Source organism: Argentina silus, assembly GCF_951799395.1.
Source record: "Argentina silus genome assembly, chromosome: 1".
In the NCBI taxonomy this organism is placed as follows: domain Eukaryota; kingdom Metazoa; phylum Chordata; class Actinopteri; order Argentiniformes; family Argentinidae; genus Argentina; species Argentina silus.
The window spans coordinates 15,938,353-15,955,936 of NC_139655.1; the positions used below are offsets into that span (position 1 = coordinate 15,938,353).

Genomic DNA, 17,584 nt, shown 5'->3' on the forward strand with positions numbered 1-17,584 from the left:
AAACGTTATCTCTGGAACAACAAAAGCACTTTTCTTGGTAGAAATATCTATTACTTATTTGCTTTTGATTGCTTCAATATATCATTTTGGACATGGTAATAACGGGTGTGTTGGTATGGAAATGTATCACGTATTTACTAATGTACGTTGTAAGATTTGTTGCAAGAACAAAGAAGTTACAATCTGTGCCTTCAGAGAGACGAGAAGTATTTAGGGGGTAGAGAAAAAAAAAATTGGCTGCTACTGATTTCAATTACTGGAGCATAATCAAGTACAAGATACCAACCATGAGATGCATGAACTAATAAATCCAGCAAATGGTTCTTTGTGGCCAATCCCTAGGTCTGAAGCCTGGGGCTAGCATTGCAGTCTACATAAACAAATCTTTATGGCACAAACTGTAAGCAGGGGCCTGTAATTATCCATTACTCATCTCATTTTTGTGTCCATAAAATGGATTGTTGTGATTTACTCTTATTGCCCCCTGTTGGCCAGGAAGTCTTTACTACATTGTGAGAAACAGCTGGGAGAAGCTGCAGACTGAAGAGACATTACCAGTTGGGGTGAAGAGACATTGCCTATTTGGACCAAAGCGTAGTAAGCAGTTCATCCAGTGCGATATGTTACTAAAACAGTGAGCAACCAACCCGTACTAAGGAAAGAAGCTCCACCTCTCTCTCCCCCACTGCTCTATTCCCTTGCCTAAAATAATGCATTTGTTAAATTATTTTAGTGTGTTTTTCTTAGAACAAGTTACCAGACATGAACAAATCATTTTATTTGTTGGTTTTATATTAGCTAGCTTTGGCTGCTCACAGCAACGTGCACGTGCCAGACTTCACGTTGCCGTCCAAGCCTCTCTCAACAGACTCTTTCCTGTTGGGGTCATTAAGCTCATCAAACAGTCCGGTCTCAAGCATCTCCAGTTGCCATGGGATGGACACGGCTCCTGTGCCGAACTCCTTGAAGAATTTGTCATCCTTGGCATCAAGCTCGATGCCCTTGATGTCAGAGAATTCAGCGATGTCGTCTGTGTCTTTGGCGTAGACAACATTGGGTTTGGGCACCCATGGAGGATCAACCAGTCCAGCCTCCAAACGAAGGAAGTTGATGGACTTGAACCACTCGTGCTTCCTGGGGTCATCACCCCTGTGGAAGAAAAATGAGAACACTTCTGCAAGAGGATCATATTTGTACACCCAGGCTATCTACAAAATTCAAACTCAGCCAGATAAAACACACTAAATTCAAATACTGAGGAGAAGGTGTTTTTCACTATTTGAAAAAAGTACAAGTGTCATTTTCTGAAATAAAAATATCTCTTTGTCAACAATGGTAAGGTATCTGTATTAACATTTTAGCAACCTAGCTATCAAAGTAGCCTGTTAGTCATTATATTATGCCAGCTGATTAATCATGAATGAGAACAGGCAACATTTTGTTTTAATATTATGTCTGATCAAACTGCCAACATTTCAAGGCATTACTGACACTTATGAAGCGAGACCCTTACTTGCAGCCCAGGCGGTCTTCAATTTTCTTCTTGAGCAACTGTTGGACGATGTCCTTAGTGGGCGTGTCAAAGCCCTTGTGCTCCCAAATGGGCTCCTCGTTGATAATGCGGCGCTGCACCTCCTCCTTCTCCAACTTCTCTTTCTTGCCTTCAGGACCCTTGAATGGGGTGTAGCCAGCCACCATCTCGTAGATACTGCAGCCCAGAGCCCACCAGTCCACGGACGTCCTGTAGGGGATTTCCGTTAGGATCTCAGGGGCCATGTAAGCACCAGTTCCAGCCTGGAGCAGGGATGGGGTAGGGGAGAGATCAAGATGGGAGAAAAATGAAACAAATATAATTCAAGGACAAATCATCAATATGTTTTTGTTTGAAATCACAGCACTTAATTTCCTGTGTGTGTTTTCTACACGTTATGTTTCCACATAAGTCAACTGTGCTGTCAACTTAGACAAGATAATGATATTGTGCAAATGACTAACAATCCAAATTGCATTCCAGGCTGATGCAAATGATGAGGATTAGATGAGAAACGTGTTCATAGCCAGTACTGTTGTACACGTCCTGGCAGGCTGTTTTATCTATGCCCTCTTCTCTACCCATTCTCTGCTCTGCTCCTACCTGACCTTAGCTACAGCCTGGGACAAGGAGCTTAATGCTAATGCTAATCCCCTGCTACCTGCCAAGAGCCATGTGTGTATCCATGGTGACAGAACGCTATGTCTGCTGACATCTCTGGTCCATCTAGTGAACGTCAGTATCAGTGTATAAGTCCCATATGGACACACACACACACACACACACACACACATTCATGTCATTTGTTTACAATGACTTTTCTTGCTTGTGTGAAATATTTTCCCATTGAGTAAGACTGTATTTAGTAACTGCATGAGCACAGGTGTGGCACAATGTGTTCGAGGACAGCAGTGGACTGCTCCCTTGTGATTGGACAAAACAGGGGCTTCCAGCATCTGATTTGTCCAGCCTGGATGCTGAGAGCACACTTGCCAAACAGCTGGGGGTCTGTGTGCAAACGTTGACCCCTAATTAAATAATGAGTTTTATTTAGGCAGGAAGGCCTTCTCAGACCGATGTCTCTTTTTTGGAGGGGCCTTTGCTTGCAGACTTGAAACAATCATAAATGTTCATTCAGAATTACACAACATAAGACAGTTCATTAATTCCATACCAAGCACAAAGTCAATTTACACAATATAATAAATTAAAACTGTACAGTCCTCGGATGACAGATCCTTTATCAAGGTCATAAAATGACCATGTTCCTGGCCTTTGGAGGATTATGTAGATTCAGGGTCAACTGACATGCGACAGGTATTATTTAGTCACCTTGCTACCACACTGAGTAGAGTATTCTACGTGACCTTTTAAACTATTACCTCAGTAACATTTTAGTCAGTGCTCTGTGTGAGATGTCAAATTGACACTGTAACTACTAAATCACTGTTAAATGATGCATCCATTTTAGCACAATGAGGATGTTTAGCTTTTTCATACCTTTTACATGGCATCAAGTATAAATTGAACTTTATGATGGTCTCACTAACCACCAATACAAAACTAAAGAGATCCAACGAAATTACACAGCATGACATACAAGGTATACTTTGTCCACATGCATGCACGTGTGCACACACTTACACTGTGTGTATGATCTACCTGGTTTTGCTAGTCTGATCAAGGGACAGATTTGTGTAATGCCTGCTAAGTAAGAAGCTTAGAAGACCAAAGCCAGCCAAGCCTCTGGGGGGTTAGCCAAGGCTCCCTTGCCTGCCGAGGGGCACCAGAGAAGAGCACTGGATAATGAGCTTCCGAGGCTTCCTTGGACTCTGCATCTTGCTCTTTGCCACTGTGAGTGAGCATCATAGGTCAGCAGAAAAGTCCCATATACAAAACTCTTTAAATGCTGAAGTCAGTGAAGGTCTAACAAGGTATATAACAATATATGATACCAATAGCCAATTAATTAGAAGGTACAGTAAGTGTCCAAAATGCATTTCAGCTACATTATTAGCTATGACCCAAGTAACAATACAAGTATCAGAATAAATAAAACTTATATGACACACTGAACTTTGTGTCTTTGATTCCTTGAACAAAATGGTTGACTTCATCAAAAGAGTTGCTTCTTAATGATATGTCCCTCTGTGTTAAACTTCTGTCCTTGTTTGTCTCTGATTGGATGGATTATTGTGGAAGACACAGTTCTCGTTTGTGGGCCTGACACACACCCACAGTGTGTCTTTTGAACACTCTTCATTCTCAATAAGCCCCGAAGACCTTGACCATCTCTAGCACAAATGTGCTGTATCCAGTTTAGGCAGTATCTGAGGAGTAGGCATTCTGGACAGAACCAACATGCACTCAACAACCAAAATAACTGTTTCACTCAGTAAATACAAAGGAGACAGAGGATAGCCTTCAAAACCCTATCACCCAACAAGACCCCACATAAATGTAGTCAGCCTTTAAAATAGCCCCTAAAGAAAATGGAGACCTATAATTGGCTGGGCTATAATCTAACAGCTAAGGATCAAATGGGTTATATAATGAAGTCAGACACTTCTCTTGGACAGATCCTTAACAATCTAGTAATCCTTCTCCGGATTTACAGCTTTGCACCAGTCCAGGGAAAATGGCTTCAGCCCCATCCTCTATATATCTAAATCCAGACTAGACTTGAATAGAACAATGTCATGGCCTAATCATACATTCAACTACACCCTCAGGTTTTTCTTGACTCCCCTTACTCTTGACTCCTCTTCCTCATCCTCTTAGAAAGTAGCTTGTAGCTTCTAAATGTATATGACTTCGACTTTGAATGCACCGCAGGCCCAGGAGCTTTAAATTTGAAATGTTTACAGAATGGCTGAAAAGATAACTATGCTAACCATCAGATCATAATTATAAAAAGTTTTAACAGTGTCAACTATTTGTTATTTCTACTGAGATCACATAATTCATACATTTTCCTAATCATCTATTTCCTCACCCTCATCTTCTATTGTTCACGGTTGCCAGAGTTTTGCATCCCTCCCAAAAGCGGCAAGCATTTGTTAGTTAACAAAAACCCAGCTTCAACAGACTTACCCTCTGGCTGGTTTTTTTTCCACGGGGCAGAATCACCGCCAGACCCAGATCAGAAAGTCGGCACTGGCCAAAACTGTCCAGCAACACGTTTTCTGGCTTCATGTCACGATATATGATATCCATTTCATGCAGGTGGAGGATGCCGGTGCAAATCTGTGCTGTATAGTGGATTATGCGTTTCATCTCGACACCCTTATCAACTCCCTTCCCATCATAGCCCATGTTATAGATGTGGTACTTGAGGTCTCCGCCGTTCATCAAGCTCATGACCAAGCATAAGTGGGTCTTGGTGTCATACGCATAGGCCAGGTTGACGATGAACGGGCTTTGGACCTTTTCAAGAATCTGCTTCTCCAGCAGAGCCATCTTCTCACCGTGTTTCATCTTCAGGCGCTTCTTGCACAGCTTCTTGCATGCATACATCTGGCCTGTGATCCTCACCTGAACGGCACACACCTAGACAAGGGAAGCCATGGGTTAAGACCTGAGAAATTCTTTACTTTTTTTTCTCTTGTAGTTTCATCCCCCAGCACCAAGAAGATGACATAGTACCCTCTGAAACCATGTGTTGATACACAAGTTGCAGACCCAGAATTCTCTACCCAGAAAGTAAAAAGTGTGAAAATCTGTTGCTAACTGTTGCTGTCGCTAAGTGTGGAGGCACATGCAGTGCCCCCTTGAGGGTAAGCTTTGAAGTACATGTTGATAATGTAACAGATCAGGTGGTCAAGAATTTATCAGGTCCTTAGTTAAGACACATGAAGACCTCAAGAAAAAGTTTGTCTTTTTCGTTCACCTTTTTCCATTCTTAGTGTTGTCAGACTGTAGTCAGACTCTTCTCTACAATAACTGTTGTGTTGTGGAGTCGGAATATATGAGTGGAGGAAGACCTCCACATTCATATAACCATTCTATCTACTGAATACCTGTTTAGCATTTACTATTTAGTCTAAAAAAAACACAGAGGGACACACAATACACTGCATCCTCCACTTCATGGCATTCTGCTTAAATACGTTAAACAGGAGACATTTTGTCTATTTTGATTATTCCCATATTTCTGAGTGGTTCAACCTTGAAAGTATGCACAGAGTAAGTTGTGATGAAACAGCTTCTGTGCTTAGGAATTAGGAACGGTGTGTCGTCTCTTGTGGAATTTTGATGACCTCTTTGCAAGTTAATTGACGTGTAGTTTATACCGAAAGCTACCCTGAGAATTAAAGTTTTTGTCTATGCATCAATCAATCTTTTGCACATACTGGTAGTTCTGTTCTGTTCTGACACATTACCAATGACACATTGAATAGATTTCAGGGTGATGTATAGAAACAGATAGAGGTTTAAACAAGAGATGATAGCACATATGAGTATTACTGACATATGTGGACATTTTGCAGGTGTGGCAAAGACATTAAGTTGTTGTATCAGTTTCTGCAATGCTTACCTCTCCGAAACCTCCCTTTCCCAGAGTTCTGAACTCGTAGAAATATTTCTCACTGATGGGCTGCTTCTCATACTCTTTCCACTGCAGGAATTTATCAAAGAAGAGGCTGGTCTGGTAATCCGTGAAGGGCTTGCCTTTGAGAAACTCTCGTGTGTCTTCCTTCACCTTGCCCGTCATCACCTCCTCAAAGTCCTTGTCTGTCACAGCCTTGCACTTGTCAGCTACCTCCCCAGTGAGGAAGGTCAGGAAGGTCTTGGAGTCAGCCTTGCAGTACTTGTTCTTGATGTTAGTGCGCACCTTGTCTTTTGCTGCACCTTCTGCCAAATCCCAGTCGTTCAGCTCATCTAAGAACCCGGCAGCTATCATATACTCTGGTTTTGAGGCCAGGTACTGGCGGAAGAACCTCTTGCCTACGGGCTGCTTTTCACAGAGCGACTCAAAGTCCTTATCCAAGGTTGTACGGGCAGCAGTGCACTGCTCCGGCTTGGGCAGCGACAGGCTGCGGCGGCGCTTCTTCATCTCCTTGTCATCGCCACCCTGGGCTTTCAAGTAGGCCGTGTTGGCCACCAGGTTGTCCAATCCTCCCATGTCACACATCTTGGCTTCTGTGTCTGGCCGTTCTCCCCCTATGCGACTGGGTTCTTTAGAGGTTCCTTAGGGTCCCTTTCGCTTGCCCGGTGCTGTGTGTTCTAGAATGTGTGTCTCTGCGTGAGTGTGCGACTCGCTCCAAAGCCAGGGCGCAAATGAGCCACTTGACCACATGTACCTGCAGACCTAAGACACACTGACACACCCAGTAATTACTCATTTAGAATTAAATACCCGGGAGGGATTTTTGGCTTAAGGAACTTTGTGTGGTCTATTCACGGTTGCTGCTCACGGAAAGGGAATCGTAAGAGGGTTCTATCCTAAGAGGCTTTGTGGCCCTCTATATTTGGCTGGGTTACGAGCTATGGTTAACGGGGACCCATTGGGTTCTGTTGACTAAACACTTGGGGCGAGATGATGAGCAGAGAGGTGAAGAGAGGAGCTGTCTACACACACACACTCATACAACTAAGAAACTGAACACTCATTCAAACACATGTGCGCACACTTTTATTGACAGAATTAACAAAACATTTTTTTGACTTAATCTCACATTGACAATGTTGTCCTAAACATCTCTAAAGATGGCTGATTAGCCAATGCAGACCTTATTGGATTATGCATCAGAGCAGTAAAATTGCTTAATCTTGGCAGATAAATTGTTGATAGAAATGGAGCTTCATCCCATGTCTGAATGGTCACTAAACATTTGGTTAACACTTGACATAGTTGTCAGAGGACCCTAGGAGTTAAGGTAAAGTTAAAAAACAATGTTTATTTGAAACAATGTGCAATGTTCGAAAGAGGCAAAGACGGATGCAATGCTTGAGGAATGCATTTCACATCCATCTATCCATGAAAAGTTTAACTTATTTAAATTCTTGACACATGCAAAACTTGACAGACAAATTATGGATGGCTGATCATCTCCATCGTCCATCAATGTATGAGCCCTATAGAAAATACATATCTCAATACATTTTTGATGTATAGGACATTTCATGTAGTAGCCCCTTAACTCTTCCCATATATATATATTCCCATATACTGTATGTATAAATGTTGCTGGAATGTACAGTATGTTATTACATGTTAGATGACACTCAGAGGTTATTGGACTAAAGGCTAGGTGGTGAATTTGCTTAAAAGGGATGTAAGCAGCCAAGAGATGTAAGCAGCCAAGAGTAAACAATGGCCGTCAGGAGGAGCCAGGTCAACAAAGGGAGATGTCTGTTTGGAATACGATAGACCAAGATTGTATTGTTTACTTTAAATACATGTTAATAATAATCATCATCTTCTCATAGACATTGTGAAAATATATATTTATTTAAACATCCCTATGAAAGAGGTGGGTGTATAACAGCTCACACCTCTTGCTTCAGCAAGTCCAACTATTGTTCTTGCTCATACTTATTATTATTATTATCATTCACATTTTCTACCTGCTACTCATCCTACAACTTTTAAGCTAATCACACCAATCAAACTTTACAAAGTGAGAACTCGCGTTGCTATGACTGATACCTGACCGGTGTTGATACCTATTTACTACCAGCTTTTTCAAACTCAAAAACTCCAATCCGTTAACATGATGGAATGTAGATTTTTCATTGTTACTGCAACTGCCATGGAACCTTCAGTAAAAACAGCATGGGACATGCAGAACACATTCTTAGAATGATTACACAACAATGCACTCTCCTGGCTACCAGTTCTACCCCACTGAAACCACTCTCAACCAATCAACTCTCTACCCACTCCACTGAACTACTATCTATCTATCTATCTATCTATCTATCTATCTATCTATCTATCTAAACTCTCATCTATCTAACTGTCTCTTCCATCTATCTCTTTCATCTATCAATTCAACCAACCAACAACCAACCAACACCATCTTTAACTTAATCTGACTTAATAAGACATCTCATTTTCTTTCAACTACCCAGCAAATCTATCTATCATTCAAACCATCTTGAAACTTGTTCTACTACCAAAATAAGACTTTGCAAGCCCACAAGTTTCTTCTGGAACTTCTACTAAACTTCTAGTTTTATACATGGTTGTGACATCTACATTTCCAGAGTGCTGTGTTGAGGCATTTTGACAGTTGGATTTATAGCACACGGACGTATGGGATGGATTTTGTCAGTCCTAGCTGACAAAAAAACTAAAGGTACCTGGAAGTGATTCACTTTTTTAATGATTTCACTCTCATATATTGTTGAAATGCTTAGTCTGCATTATTATGTTTCCCCTGTAGCTAACTACATACAGATAGCCTACATGATGCCAACTAAACCGAAGATGAGGTTATAGCTAACTATCTAAAATAGTTAGTACCTCAGCATTAATATTAGCTTGGTGGCCAGCTAGCAATATGATGACCTAATGTTGAATTGGCCAATCGTCAAGATGAAATGTTCGATTCAATCTATGCTAGTTTTGTTGAGTACTCATTGGAAAGTCCAGCGCTAGGTAGCTAATGGTGACGTTAGCTAGCTAGCAATGTAATTAATTAATTGAGCGAATAGCATGAGTTTCATACGCTTTGGAGGGGGAAAGGCGTATTTTCCTCTCATGAAGTAAAGGTTATGGGGAAGGTACACGAATCCTAGATCAGTGTGTGGGCAACGTCATTCCTGGCTTATATACTGATAAAGTGAAGCTTGTATTGGAAGCTCCATAGGGGACTAGTAAATATAGCTATTTTAGCTACATTTATAAATAAATAAAATAAATATATTTATTTTTTAGAGCGAAGAAGAAATTAAAAAAATTACGGTGGGATCCAGTTTGACAGCAAAATATCTGCATTATCATGCCAGTGTTACAGCGCTGCAGGCTTACTTGGGTGCCTCCAGTGATGTTTCACTTTACCAGCATATTGGGGCCAGTACTCTATTTTAACATGTACCGTATCTGAATCAAGTTTAGTAGGATCGTATGTTTGTCAGTTGCTCTCTTATTCTGTATTATTCTGTTACTGATTTATGCACATTCAGTATACTTGCTTTCATGATCAATTATTGTAATTTACACGCAATCTGGGCAATTATTAGTCTCATTGGTTAACAGAAACCCCAACCTAAGGCTATGGACCTATGCAGGCTAATTCAGTACGATAAACCTAAGCTTATATGAGCTAATCCTAGCCTAAAGTGTCCCAGAGCACAGCGTAAGGGGTGAGCAACCTGTCAATGTATGCTCCACTCAAAGAGGTACTGCCCAACCCCTCTAGGTTCACGTTGTTCACAAGCCAATCACAAGCCCACTCTGCACTAAAACGGGGGAGTGAGGAGACTATATTCAAGGTAAGCATGACGTTCATGCTGATGCATTTTTCATTGAAGGAAACTTAAGCAGACTTTTTTTTCTCTGATTGAGCATTTTAAGTCTTGCTGCAGCAAATTCCATAGGAAAGTCTTGTGACATTTACAAAATTATATAATCTCAAATTCCTAAAATTTAAACTGATGCTCTCATCCTGCACTGCCACCTAAAAGATAATATTACAGCCTATGACATCTCATTACCACAAATGAGTTAATGTTGATTAATAACAAATGGGTTGCTAGCGTCATGATGCATTACAGCCTACTAAGAAGTCTGACCACAGCTATCTTTGGCTCTATCTCGTCCATCCTTGGCAATGCAGGTAAGGCAGGGTGAGGTAAGCACTGAGGCTCAACAGCAGTTTACCTCATGCGAATCTCATTCAGGCTCCTAACGACCCCTGCTGTGCACCACTATACTCTCTGACAGACAACAAACGAACGTACCAACTGAGATACTGTACGGTACATGCAGATATATATACAGTGTACACCACCTTATTTAAAGCATCTTTTTAAACATTTGAGAAGTGCACTGTTTATACTTTTGAAATACAGTGTACTGTATACCTAGGGAATAGATGTTCTAGATATACAGTCAGAATACAGTAAGAATGTGAACACATTTTGGACACAATGATAAACAACTTGATGAATCACAGTGCTAAACATTACATACATAAATCCATACTGTCATACACCTGTGCAATAGCATTACAGTTTACCCACATACAGCACACTCAACTACATATTTAACAGTGTACACACACACACACACACACACACACACACACACACACACACACATACACACATAAATGTAGCACACACTCATGCATAGGGAAATACTCTTGGCATCAGTTGTCTTCCTCTCCCTTCTTACCTGTCATCTTTGCTCTCCTCACCTGCTCTGCTGATCATGGGGATTACATTGGGAGTCTGGGGGGAGGGGCTGGGGTTAAGAGAAGGGCCATCAATCCCCCATCTGTTGTATAAACTTCTTGTGCAATCTCAGACAAAGCAAATCTATGGCCCTCGAGTTACAGTCAGAGTTGTACTGTCAGAATCATTCAGTCAGAGGTCAGCAGTGTTTGAGCAGACTAAACCACTCTATTACTCTACACACACACACACACACACAACACACAACACCTGCACAATAACTGTAAACCATGGATGACACTTAATCATCACAACGCTAGCTACTGTGTCTGACATGTGCTAATGCCCTGAAAGACCTGATGAGAACAGGTCACAAACTGAACAATATCGCCCTTGGAGTGATCTGATCAGAGCTGCAGTGGCACCATGCAGATCCTGAAACTGAATGTAATAGGCTGAAGTATAATGAAGTTTGATGATTTGAAAAATAATCCACGTTGTAATCGTTTCTCACTTATAAAACAATTCCTATGGATGAAATAAGATGAATGAATGAATAAAAGCCTCACATAGACCTATCATTGACCAACCTGAAACAGAATAGGGTTGATCAAATGACTTCACATTAGTGTAACATATTTGCAGGCAGGAATGCTCATTTAGTAATACAATGTATTTTGTCCCAGATATGAAATTTGAAAGACAGACAAGTAGGCAGAGAATATCGCTTCTCAGTTCTCCCTTGCTTGGCTCGTTGGTGCCCCTCCCCCTCATGCTCTCAGCAGGTGAGGGTTAAGTAGCAAATTTAATTCACAAATTGACAGCTACATGATAAAACGTAGATGCCATAAATGAGAATGATTCACTGCAATGAAGTAGGCCTAGGCCAAGGTTATGGCCAACGGAGAAAGACGGGTTCATTTTCAGTGTTGTTAATAATAAGTGAATTGAAATTGCATTAGCAAAAATTACCGGAAATATATTTGTTTATTTCCAATGACTGAGATTATCATTATCATAATTATCGTAATTTGTAATCAATAGTCTGGTCGAAAAGCAGGTTTAACGTTAAGGCCTGTTATAGTAGTCCACTGGAGGGGGCATGTCGCTTGCAAATGTTTGCTAGCAACTGATTATTTTACATTTTAGACATTTAGCAGATGCCTTTATCCAAAGCGACTTACAACATGCACATTTGTCTAAAGTAATCAAATCATCTATGCATCAGTCATCATAAGTATAACAAATCTATGCTAGGACCAGGGGCCATTGGCAGTCACAATGCTAAAAGGATTTTTTTTAAATATATATTTACAGTAGAGAAACTGTACAGGGGGGTAATGGTGATGAAGAGGTCCTTAGGATGAACAGTCAAGATGTAGCCTGAAGAGATGGGTCTTCAGTCTACGGCAGAAGGTAGGTAGTGACTCTGCAGTCCTGACAGCAGTGGGAAGCTCGTTCCACCACCGGGGCGCCAGGACAGTGAAAAGTCGTGATCGTTCCTTGGAGAGGTGGCGGCGCCAGGCAGCCAGCCGAGATGATCACCTGGTAAGAGCGATCGGCCAGGTAGGATGCAAACCAGGACAGTGCAGAGCCAGAGACGCCCAGTTCTGAGAAGGATCAGGTGGTTTACTGTGTTGAATGCAGCAGACAGGTCCAGAAGAATAAGAACAGAGGAGAGGGAGGAAGCTGAGCAGAGTGGAGGGCCTCCGTGACAGCAAGGAGAGCAGTCTCAGTAGAGTGCCCAGCCTTAAAGCCGGATTGGTGAGGGTCAAGGAGGTTGTTCTGAAGGAGATAGTGAGACAGTTGGTTAAAGACAGCAGGGGTTTTAGATAAGAAGGAGAGAAGGGATACTGGTATGTAATTATGGACAGCAGGCGGGTCAAGAGTTGGTTTCATGAGAAGAGGCTTGACTCTGGCTGTCTTAAAGGCAGCTGGGACAGATCCTGTGGATACAGAGGAATTGATTATGGTGGTAAGGAATGGAAGGTGGTCTTTGGAAATGGATTGGAGAAAGGGGGTAGGATCGAGAGGGCAGGTGGTTGCCCACTTGGATGTGACCAGTTTTAGAATATCATCAGGGGAGAGGAGGGAAAGAGTTTAGTCTGAGTGTAGCACAGTGGGTTTGGGAGGAGTGGTAGCAGTGTTGGCGAGAGGTAGAGAAGGAGCTGCTAATGTCATCAACCTTCTTTTCAAAGTAGTTGACAAAGTCATCTGCAGGCAGGGAGGGGGGAGGAGGTGGGTTGAGGAGTGAGGATTTTCATTTACATTTTCCTCACTCCTCAACCCCCCTCATCCCTCCTCCCTGTTTGCAGATTATCTAGTAAGGAGATGACCCCCAGGTGTATAATAATTTATGCTCTTGTCGCAGAGGGAATCTTGGTTGCAATTAGGCTCATCTCTTTCACACCTGTATCTGACTTACCAAGAGACCATCTTATGGTCATCCCATTCAGAATGTTGGTTGCAATTAACCCAGTAATATTAATAATAATAAAATAAAAAGTATGTTGTATCATCACACCAGATAAGAACATGGCCGTGATCAATTCTGATTTGGTTCCTCAAATTATTTATAAAGAGGCTGTGGTGCATCCTGCATGATACCACATATCCCTATTCCAGAACAAACACTAGTACCACAATGGCTACAAGCTTCTGCCTTCTGGTGGCTTGTTTTATTTATGTTCTTGTTAGTTTAGAGCAGCAATCATAATCCTATGTCAGAAGTAATTTGACACATAGTTATATATTATATACATATTTACAAAAAGTTAGACAATTTTATTATGCTTTGCAGAAGAATCATCCATAAAAACGTAGTTGTAGACTGAAAAATAATGCATATAGCTTAAAAGGTGGAAGATTGGCAGTGGTTCAAAAATGCCATCTTTTGGTTTCCATAGACCTCCATGTTAAAAAGTGCAGTTTAAAGTTTGTAACGTTTAAAACGTTTTTTTTTTTTTAAAACACGAGTTAAACCTCTCTGCACATTTTAACATTGGATTAGTGTGAATAGCTTAAAAGTTGTAGGAGGAGCAGCAGGTGGAAGAATTGGAATAATAATAATAATAATAAGTATGTCAAAGAACAGTAGTTGGACTAGCTGAAGCAAGCCCACCAAATTAATGAAAAGAGAGAGAAGGACTGGACAGGATAAAAATAAAGAACATACATTTATTTCCCAATAAACTTCAAACGGTTATGGACAGGATAAAGCAGACTCTACACACTAGTGGTCACATGACCAACTAACACAAGTTAACATTACATTATTGTAGGTGGCATTTAGTCACATAAGTTGAATTTAGAATCTGAATTATGATGAACTATGCATGTGAACATTAGACGTTAATGTGAACTCTGTCATAACCTGGTCACGATTATGTTGCTGTTTTAACAGAACCTTTATCTAGCACACATTGAGAACATCACATTGAGGCACATAGGAAGAATGACAATAGAATATCAACAAATTAACCAATTTAATAGTTTCAAAGAAACATACAAAATAAACAAACTGTAAACAAATGGAAGTTTAACCATAAGTCTAACGCTATGTGTGTCAAGGTAAACACAGGAGACCGGTGCACATAGGCCTAACCTGAGAAACTCAAAGAACACATGTTCTATTTCTTCTTAAATAGTATACCAACACTAGCACACAGAGACAACCATGGGAGAGACCTGTTGGTATATACTATATCAATTACAATAGCAAAGGAATTTACAACAGGTAAGGTTCTATATCCTCAGGACGTCCACCAGGCATGCTCATTCAACTGTAAATAGGTGTTCCGGGCTGAGAGAGGGGGGCATTAATCACCATTCACAATGTAATATCAAACAATCACTGTCTTTGTATCAGCCACATTTAAATACATTTAAATCACATGGCTGGCCCCACCAAATTCATCTACATATGCACTTTCGGTGGCTGGAAGGCATCCACACAGAGCAGAAATTCATGAATTTAATTTGAAATTAGTCCACGACTACCTGAAGAATGGTCAGGAAGATCTGATCACAATCTGTTGATAACTTATCTTTTAATTGACTAATCCTGTCTTAAAATGTGGGCACAATCCGGACAAAGAACCTTGTTAATATCAGGTGTAACCAGGGCTAAAAAAACAAAACCACTCCCATCCCCTTGTGCTCTTAATCAAGAAACTTCAATATCCAGTATAAAGCCATGACAGGACTAGTATAGTTTCAGAGGAAATCTCATTTCAATATGCTCTCTGAATCGGAGCTCCAGTCGCCTCTGCCATCTCTTTGGTCCCCCTGCGCAACAGCCTGGCCCATTTTCACCTCACAGCGCTGCATGTCTTGACAGAGCTGCGCAGGATCAGGATCAGGCACAGCAGAGGGCTCTGTATCTGCAGCCTGGCTATCCAGGTCCTTGTGGAGCTCCATGTATTCATAGCTCTCTGGTTCTGTGTAGATCTGCAACTGGGTTCTTTGCCTCCTGCGGCTGATCTGTTTCTGCAGCTGCAGCTTGCTGGTGAAGAAGACAGTCCTCCAGCCCAGCTCCAGGGCCAGAACCTCCACCTCAGTGGACACGGTGTTGCAGCGGCCACGCACCACCTGCTCCCAGAACTGCTCCGAACAACACAGCTGAGAAGTACAATTAGAGGAGGAGTGCAGTTAAAGACAGAGACAAACTTACTTAGTCCTCTTTGTTCATAGGCAATATGGAACCTAAGTTTTCCACGACAAAGCGCCACTCTGGCTTTTTGGACATGCATGTAAACACACATCAGAGAAACAATAGACAAAATCACAAGGCATTAGAATGAAATGTATCTATCCATCTAGCTATCTACAGTATCTGCCTGTCTGTCAGTCATAACAACAAAGTCAAATGTACACATCATAAGCACTCATGTCCATGAACAGACAGTCTCACACAGAGACAGGCTGTAGTCGAATTACCTTCTTGAACTTGTGCGAGGTGTATCCAAGCTGAGCCACGTCCTGCAGCTCTAGATAGGCCAGGATGCGGAGCAGCAGGGGATCAGGAAGGCGCTCTAGGTAGTCATAGTGGCCCTGGCACAGGGCCTGGGTGTACTGCAGGATCCGGGGGCCAAACACCACACTCACCTGACCTGGGATAACCATCACACATCAGGGCCTATCAACAGGGGTCACTTCCCAGACTGGTTTCCCTTGTTGTGCAATGGTGCCCTGAGTTTTGTTACCACTCAGAGCCTTGCTATGATAAATCTAAAGCCTTTGGTCAAAATCTGACCTTTGTCAGTGTCCCATGAGTAGGCTAAACTGCCATGGTGACCTACCATTTGGGAGGCATTTGGCATACTGTAATAATGTGATTATAGCTTGTGAACATGTTGAAGAATACACCAGATGTTACTTTGAAGTCGACTGTCATCCAAGTAGTCCTGATGAGACTCCCTCTGTTCTCCTGGCTTTGTGTTCCGAAATTCACTTCTCAAAGATATCTTCCACCACCTCCAAATGACCTAGAACATATACGTACGCTTATTAACTATGCATTAACAGTTATCTGTGCTAAACTAAAAGTCTTTTATATTGGCTAACACTAGCATAGGCTACAGCTGGCCAGCTTGATGTTTTTTTCATGCCGTGCCAGTGTGCCCAACGCCAACCATAAAATACTAGAGGCTAGTTGGGTTTTTGCAGCCACTACAACTCACAAATACGTACAGGAAAAAATGTAATACAATTAACAATGTACAGATGACATACTTCTGTCTTGGTGACAGCAAATTGGAAAAAATCCTTCGTAGGTGCAGGACCTTGTCCACTGATTTCAAAGAAACTTTCTCCCAGCAAAGTCGCCATTTAAGACGTTTTGTTTTGTTACCAATGACAATGATGGGTCCGTGGGATTTGAACACCGTTCTTTTGCCCGGTTGGGCGGAGTTGACACTCGATTAAGTTATCGTCATTGTAGCGCGACCCCACTTCGCTGTACTACGGAATGGCCATGTCCGAAAGTTCATATTCCGACCTATTTAGTAGACGTTTTCAGTATGCGAAATGTACGAACATACTAGTTTCGCCTTTCCATGTAGTATGAATTCACTGCACACTATTCAGGAAGTCCTTTCCGATTTTAGTCCCACAATTCAATGGCGCAGGTAAGGGAGGCGGGCATGCAGCGAAATGTAATTACTCAACATGTTGAGCTACAGATGACGATTTCTCAGTAAGAATGTGTGTGGAAATGTGTCGCTTACTGAATTTTACTAAACAGTAGGCTGTAATAGGCTCTAGTATGCTTAGTATGTAGTAGATACTTTTAGTAAACCGCTAAGTATGGTTAGTAGGCTATTTAGATACTTTTAGTAAACAGCTAACTATGGTTAGTAGGCTATTTAGATACTTTTAGTAAACAGTAGGCGTGAACATTCGGACATGGCATGGTCTTCAGTAAGTTTATCTATAGATCGTAAAACGCTTTCAGGTGCATGACGCTATCTACTGGTGCTAATAAATGACTGACATGGGACACTGGAGGCTCAGTGGAGTAGAGTTAATATACACTACAGCACAACCCGGTATATAGAGGGTTTCCTGATTCAGGTACACATGTCAGGAAAACATTCATGATTTATCATGAGAAGTGGCTCCCACAATGAAGGACCTTGCTACTCAATGCAGCCTCTGAGTGACTGCGGGGCTCCACAGAGCATCGATCTCACCACTCTCAAATCTCAT

General features: G+C 41.6%; 2 protein-coding genes across 2 annotated transcripts; both read right to left on the minus strand.

Annotated features, from left to right (window-relative positions):
• Positions 1-812: 812 nt before the first annotated feature.
• grk7a (G protein-coupled receptor kinase 7a) lies at positions 813-6,665 on the minus strand (the record flags this gene model as incomplete). Its single annotated transcript, XM_083684241.1, has 4 exons — positions 813-1,149; positions 1,514-1,794; positions 4,625-5,080; positions 6,069-6,665. 4 exons carry the CDS (start codon positions 6,663-6,665, stop codon positions 813-815), a joined length of 1,671 nt encoding a protein of 556 aa, XP_083540367.1.
• Positions 6,666-14,091: 7,426 nt separating this feature from the next.
• Positions 14,092-16,858, minus strand: fbxo36b (F-box protein 36b). The gene is made up of 4 exons (XM_083697399.1): positions 16,610-16,858; positions 16,254-16,362; positions 15,815-15,987; positions 14,092-15,496 (listed from the first exon to the last, which is right to left on the minus strand). Exons 1-4 carry the CDS (start codon positions 16,703-16,705, stop codon positions 15,104-15,106), a joined length of 771 nt encoding a protein of 256 aa, XP_083553525.1. The 5' UTR covers positions 16,706-16,858; the 3' UTR covers positions 14,092-15,103.
• Positions 16,859-17,584: the final 726 nt, after the last annotated feature.

Excerpts from the sequence above, each read along its gene's own strand:
- fbxo36b (XM_083697399.1), bottom strand. The coding sequence starts at position 16,705 with ATGGCGACTTTGCTGGGAGAAAGTTTCTTTGAAATCAGTGGACAAGGT. Across the intron at positions 16,363-16,609 it reads TTGCTGTCACCAAGACAGAA|GTCATTTGGAGGTGGTGGAA; the intron begins GTATGTCATCTG and ends TATATGTTCTAG. Across the intron at positions 15,988-16,253 it reads GGATGACAGTCGACTTCAAA|GTCAGGTGAGTGTGGTGTTT; the intron begins GTAACATCTGGT and ends TGGTTATCCCAG.